The sequence below is a fragment of the Arachis hypogaea genome, chromosome 16, assembly GCF_003086295.3.
Source record: "Arachis hypogaea cultivar Tifrunner chromosome 16, arahy.Tifrunner.gnm2.J5K5, whole genome shotgun sequence".
In the NCBI taxonomy this organism is placed as follows: Eukaryota; Viridiplantae; Streptophyta; class Magnoliopsida; order Fabales; family Fabaceae; genus Arachis; species Arachis hypogaea.
The window spans coordinates 42,720,548-42,726,426 of record NC_092051.1 but is presented as its reverse complement, the minus strand read 5'-3'; the positions used below and the strand labels follow the sequence as shown (position 1 = coordinate 42,726,426).

General features: G+C 39.1%; 1 protein-coding gene across 1 annotated transcript; it reads right to left on the bottom strand.

Moving 5' to 3' along the window:
• Window positions 1-349: 349 nt before the first annotated feature.
• LOC112757030 (uncharacterized) lies at window positions 350-835 on the bottom strand. Its single transcript, XM_025805628.1, has one exon. It carries the CDS (start codon window positions 833-835, stop codon window positions 350-352), a length of 486 nt encoding a protein of 161 aa, XP_025661413.1.
• Between the last annotated feature and the right edge of the window lie 5,044 nt (window positions 836-5,879).

Sequence of the window (5,879 nt, the reverse complement as noted above, 5' to 3'; positions counted from 1 at the left end):
CCACCCAAACAGAAAGCTTTCCTCGAAATACATGCTTTATGGCGCCAAATGCCCAACTTGAAGTTTAGCGCCAGAGCACCTAAATCAATTCTTCTCTAGGGTGTTCAGCTTTTCCTTATGATTCTTCTTGTTTTCAATACTTTGCATGACTTAAACACATATAAAAAGATGAAAAACCTTAGAAAAGCAGAATAAAAGAATTAAACTAAAATAAAAGGAACTATAAAACTATAATCAAGATAACTATAAAACCAAAATTAAAGTAACTTCAAAACCAAGAATACGGATAGTTGGGTTGCCTCCCAACAAGTGCTTCTCTTAACGTCATTAGCTTGACATTCAGCTTCTGCTAAGTTAGCAGCTGAGTAGACCTCTGGCAATCAACCTCGCCTCCAAGATAGTGCTTCAGCCTATGGCTATTAACAGTGAACCTTCTATCTGAGTTTTCTTCCTGAAATTCCACATGACTAAACTGTGACACTCTAGTCACTACAAACGGTCCTGACCACTGGGACTTCAGCTTTTCGGGGAAGAGCTTGAGTTTCGAGTTGAATAATAAGACTTTCTGACCTGGCTCAAAAGTTTTGGTGGCTATCTTCTTGTCATGCCACACCTTGGCCTTTTTCTTATAGAGCTTGGAATTCTCACAAGCTAAATTTCTGAATTTATCAAGCTCATTCAGTTGAAAGAGCCTCTTCTCTTCTACGGCCTTGGCATCAAAGTTTAGGAACTTTGTTGCCCAATATGCTTTTTGCTCCAACTCATCTGGAAAGTGACAGGCTTTACCATAGACTAACTTATATGGGGACATACCAATAGGAGTCTTGAATGTCATTTGGTATGCCTAGAGAGCATCGTCAAGCTTCCTAGCCCAGTCCTTCCATGAAGTGCTAACGGTCTTCTCTAGAATCCACTTGAGTTCTCTATTGTAGACCTCAACCTGTCTACTTGTTTATGGGTAATAAGGGGTTACCATCTTATGATGGACTCCATATCTCTATAGAAGTGAGTCCAGTTGTTTGTTGCAGAAGTGGCTTCCTCCATCATTAATTAGTGTCCTTGGGACACCAAACCGGTTGAAAATATACCTTTGAAGAAAGCTCATCATCACTTTGGCATCATTAGTGGGTAAAGCCACTGTCTCTACCCACTTGGACACATAATTAACTGCCACCAAGATGTAAGTGTTTGAGTACGAGGGTGAAAAAGGACCCATAAAATTAATGCCCCATACATCAAATAACTCAATCTCTAAAATTCCTTGATGTGGCATCTCATGATTGTGGAGAAGATTCCCTGCCCTCTAGCACTTGTCACAGTTCCTCACAAATTTCTGAGAGTCTCTAAAGAAATCCGGTCAATAAAAAACCACTCTGAAGAACCTTAGTTGTCATCCTTTTACCACCAAAGTGGCCTCCGTATTCGGAACCATGACAATGCTAGAGAATCTGTTGTGTCTCCTCATCTGAAACATAACACCAGATAATACAATATGAGCATCTCTTAAAAATATAAGGTTCTTCCCACAAGTAGTACTTTGCATCATTTAAAAGCTTTTTAACTTGTTGTTTAGTGTACTCCTTGGGGATGAACCTCATGGCTTTGTAGTTTTCAATATCCGCAAACCACGAAGCTCTCTGAATCATAATGAGTTGCTCTTCCGGGAATGTCTTAGTCACAGAAGTGGGTTGTTGCATCCCCTCTTCAGGCTCAATCCTGAAAAGATGGTCAGCCACTTGATTCTCTGACCCTTTCCTGTCTCTAATCACAATATCAAACTCCTGAAGAATGAGCACCCACCTGATCAATCTTAGTTTAGAATCCTGCTTGGTTAGAAGGTACTTAAGAGCAGCATGGTAAGTAAAACCAATAACCTTAGAACCAATTAAATAGGACTTAAACTTATCAAAAGCATAAACTACAGTCAGTAATTCTTTTTCTGTAGTTGTGTAATTCTTTTGTGCATCATTTAACACACGGATAGCATAATAAATGATGTGCATAAGCTTGTTCTGTCTCTGTCCCAAGACGGCTCTAATAGCATAGTCACTGGCATCACACATCAATTTGAATGGTAAATCTCAGTTGGGAGGAGCTATGATAAGAGTAGAGACAAGCCTAGCTTTTAGAGTTTCAGAGGCATGCAAACAATCATTATAAAAATTAAAAGGAATGTCCGCAACTAAGAGGTTGCTCAAAGGTTTAGCAATCTTAGAAAAATCCTTTATAAATCTCCTATAAAATCTTGTATGTCCCAAGAAACTCCAGATTGCCTTAGCATTAGTGGGTGGTGGTAATTTTTTAATTACCTCCACCTTAGCTTTATGAATCTCAATTTCCTTACTTGAAATCCAGTGCCCAAGAATAATACCTTCAGTGACCATAAAGTGATATTTTTTTCCAATTTAAAACAAGGTTTGTTTCTTGGCACCGTTTCAAGACCAAGGCAAAATGCTTAAGGCATGAGTTAAAAGAATTACTAAATATAGAAAAAGCCATCCATAAATACCTCAATAAACTTTTCAACCATGTCAGAAAATATGAAAAGCATGCACCTCTGAAAAATTACTGGGGCATTACATAGTCCAAATGGCATCCTCCGGTAAGTAAATACTCCAAAGGGGCATGTGAATGTCGTCTTCTCTTGATCTTGAAGGTCCACTACAATCTGATTATAGCTAGAATATCCATCTAAGAAACAGTAAAAAGCATGACCGGCTAACCTCTCAAGCATCTGATCAATGAAAGGCAAGGGAAAGTGATCCTTTCTTGTTGCATTATTGAGCCTCCTGTAGTCAATACACATACGCCACCCTGTGATGGTCCTTATGGGAATAAGCTCATTCTTCTCATTCTTAATCACTGTCATACCTCCTTTTTGGGAACCATTTGCACAGGACTCACCCATGGACTGTTAGAAATTGGGTAAATTATCCCAGTTTCCCAATGCTTTATTACCTCTTTTTGGACTACTTCTTTCATGGTTGGATTTAGTCTCCTCTGTGGTTGCACAACTAGTTTAGCATCATCCTCAAGCAAGATCTTGTGCATACACTTAGCCGAACTAATCTCCTTCAAATCACTAATGGTCCATCCAAGAGCCATTTTATGACTCTTGAGCACTTCAAGTAACGCCTCCTCCTCTTCATACCTCAAAGAGGAGCTAATAATCACTGGATAAGAATCAGGCTCACCTAGGAATGCATACTTCAAAGAGGGAGGCAAGGGCTTCAACTCAAGCTTCAAAGCCCTTTCCTCAGTACTAGGCATGTGAGGCTTCTCCTTCTGAGGTGGTGAACCATCAATTTGAAGCAAATTATTCTCAAAAGGGGATTCCATAACATCATCAAGCTCTTCATCTTCACATACTTCTTCAATCAGGGGCTCAATAAGATAAACTTTCATACCCCTCAGAATCACTAGGGTGTTGCAAAGCCTCAAGCACATTAAGGACAACTTCCTTTTCATTGACCCTCAAAGTCAATTTGCCCTTTTGAACGTCAATAAGGACTCTACCTGTAGCTAAAAAGGGTCTCCCAAGAATCGTAGAGACATTTTTGTCCTCTTTCATATCCAGTATGACAAAATTAGTAGAAAAAATAAATGGTTCTACTTTCCCAAGTAAATTCTTAACAACTCCAAGACAAAATCTAATTGAACAGTCAGCAAGTTGAAGAGAAATATGAGTAGATTTTACCTCATCAATTTGGATCTTTCTCATCAAAGAAAGTGGCATGAGATTGATGCTAGTTCCAAGATCACAGAAAGCTCCCTGAATGGTGATATCTCCAATGGTGTAAGGAATCAAAAAGCTCTCTGGATCCTATATTTTCTCAAGGTGATCATGCTGAATAATGGCACTGCATTCCTTAGTAAGCACCACTATCTCATTCTCTTTCCAATTCCTCTTGTTAGTCAACAACTCCTTCATGAACTTGGCATAAAGAGGCATTTGTTCAGGGGCCTCTGCAAAAAGAATGTTGATCTAAAGCTTCCTGAAGACCTCTAAAAATATGGAAAATTGCTTATCTTTGGATCCCTTTTAAAGTCTCTGAGAATATGGCATTTTAGGCTTGTACTCAGGTGCTTTAGGCAATGTCGGATGTGTTTCAAGACTAACTAGAAAGGGGTTGTCCGGGTGTCTAGAGGGCGCATGCTCTTCCTTACTCTGTACCTCCTCCAGAGCTTCTTTTTCAACCGGTTCCTCACTAACCTTTGCTTCTGAACCTGTTACTTTACCACTTTTCATATGTATGCCCTTGCACTCCTCCCTTAGATTAGGCACTGTATCACTAGGAAGAGTATTAGGAGGCCTCTCAGGTACTTTCTTGCTCAACTGATCCACTTGAATCTCCAAGTTTCTGAGTGAAGTTCTGGTCTCCTACATAAAATTATGAGTATTCTTGGAGAGTTTTGCAACAATAAACTCTAGGTCAAATGATTTTTGAGGATGAGAAGGTACTTGTTGTGGTTGAAAGGGCTGAAACTGGAGGTTGTTGAAGTTATTCTGATTGAAATTACCCTGAGAATTATTGCCAAAATTCTGTTGCCTCTGAGGTTGATTTACCCATCCAAAGTTAGGATGATTCTTCCACCCCGAATTGTAAGTCTTAGAGAAAGGATCATTATTGGGGGGTCTAGAGGAATTGTCCATGTAATTGACCTGTTCAAGGGAAAATTGGCTATAATCATAACTCTCACCTTGAGGAAAGTGGCACGCATGTCATAAGATGTATCTTGAGTATTGAAGGGTGAGACTTGCATTCCACTCAAGTGTTGAGTAATAGCATTAATCTGTTGAGACATGGCCTTGTTCTAAGCAAGAATAGCATCCAAAGCATCAAATTCCATGACTCCTTTCTTACAGAGGTTCTCTCAGAAGAATATAGATATTGGTTGTTAGCAACTATCTCAATCAAATCAAAAGCTTCCTCAGGAGTCTTTTTCATGTGAAGAGATCTGCCTACAGAATTATCCAAAGACATTTTGGCAACCTCAGTAACTCCATCATAGAAAATCTATAACTGAATCTAGTCTAAAAACATATCTGGAGGGCACTTCCTGAGAATCATCTTGTACCTCTCCCAGGCTTCATATAGAGACTCACCCTTTCTCTGCCAGAAAGTCTAAACATCCATCCTCAGCTTAGTCAGCTTCTAAGGTAGAAAGAACTTGGTTAAAAATCTATTAACCAACTTGTCCCATGTATCCAAGTTTTCTTTGGACTGTGTATCAAGTCATTGCTTAGCTCTGTTCCGTATAGCAAATGGAAAGAGAAGCAACCTATAGACATCTGAATAAACTCCATTGGTCTTCACAGTGTCACAGATCTGTAGAAATTAGAGGTAAACAAGTTTGGGTCTTCTTGCGGGAGTACATGAAACTGGCAGATCTGTTGTACCAAAGAGATGAGCTGAGGCTTCAACTCAAAATTATTGGCAGCCACAGGAGGTACAACAATGCTATTGCCATAGAAGTTAGGACTAGGAGCAGTGTATGAGTCCAGTGTCCTTCTTGGTTGCTCAGGCACATTAGGAGCATTAAAAACATGAGGATTAACATTGTTGGTGTTGTTTAGATCCAAAGTAGCTCCTTCAGTTTCCTTCATAAAATTATCCTTGAGATTCACAATGGCTTTATAAGCTCTAGCCTGCTGTAAATGCCTTCCCAAGGTTCTCTCAATCTCAGGATCAAATTCAAGAAGAGGTTTTTTATTCCTGTTTCTACTCATAAAAAACAGAAAACAAGAAAAAGCAAAAATCTCAACGTTAGAGTGAAGAGAATCCCCAGTGAAGTAACCTGAGTAAATGAAATAAATTAGAATAAAATAAATAAACAACACTAAAATTTTCAAAAATAATTGAAGGAAATAAACCAAC

What these genes read in the sequence shown, in the direction of transcription:
- LOC112757030 (XM_025805628.1), bottom strand. Translation starts at nt 835, where the DNA reads ATGACATTCAAGACTCCTATTGGTATGTCCCCATATAAGTTAGTCTAT.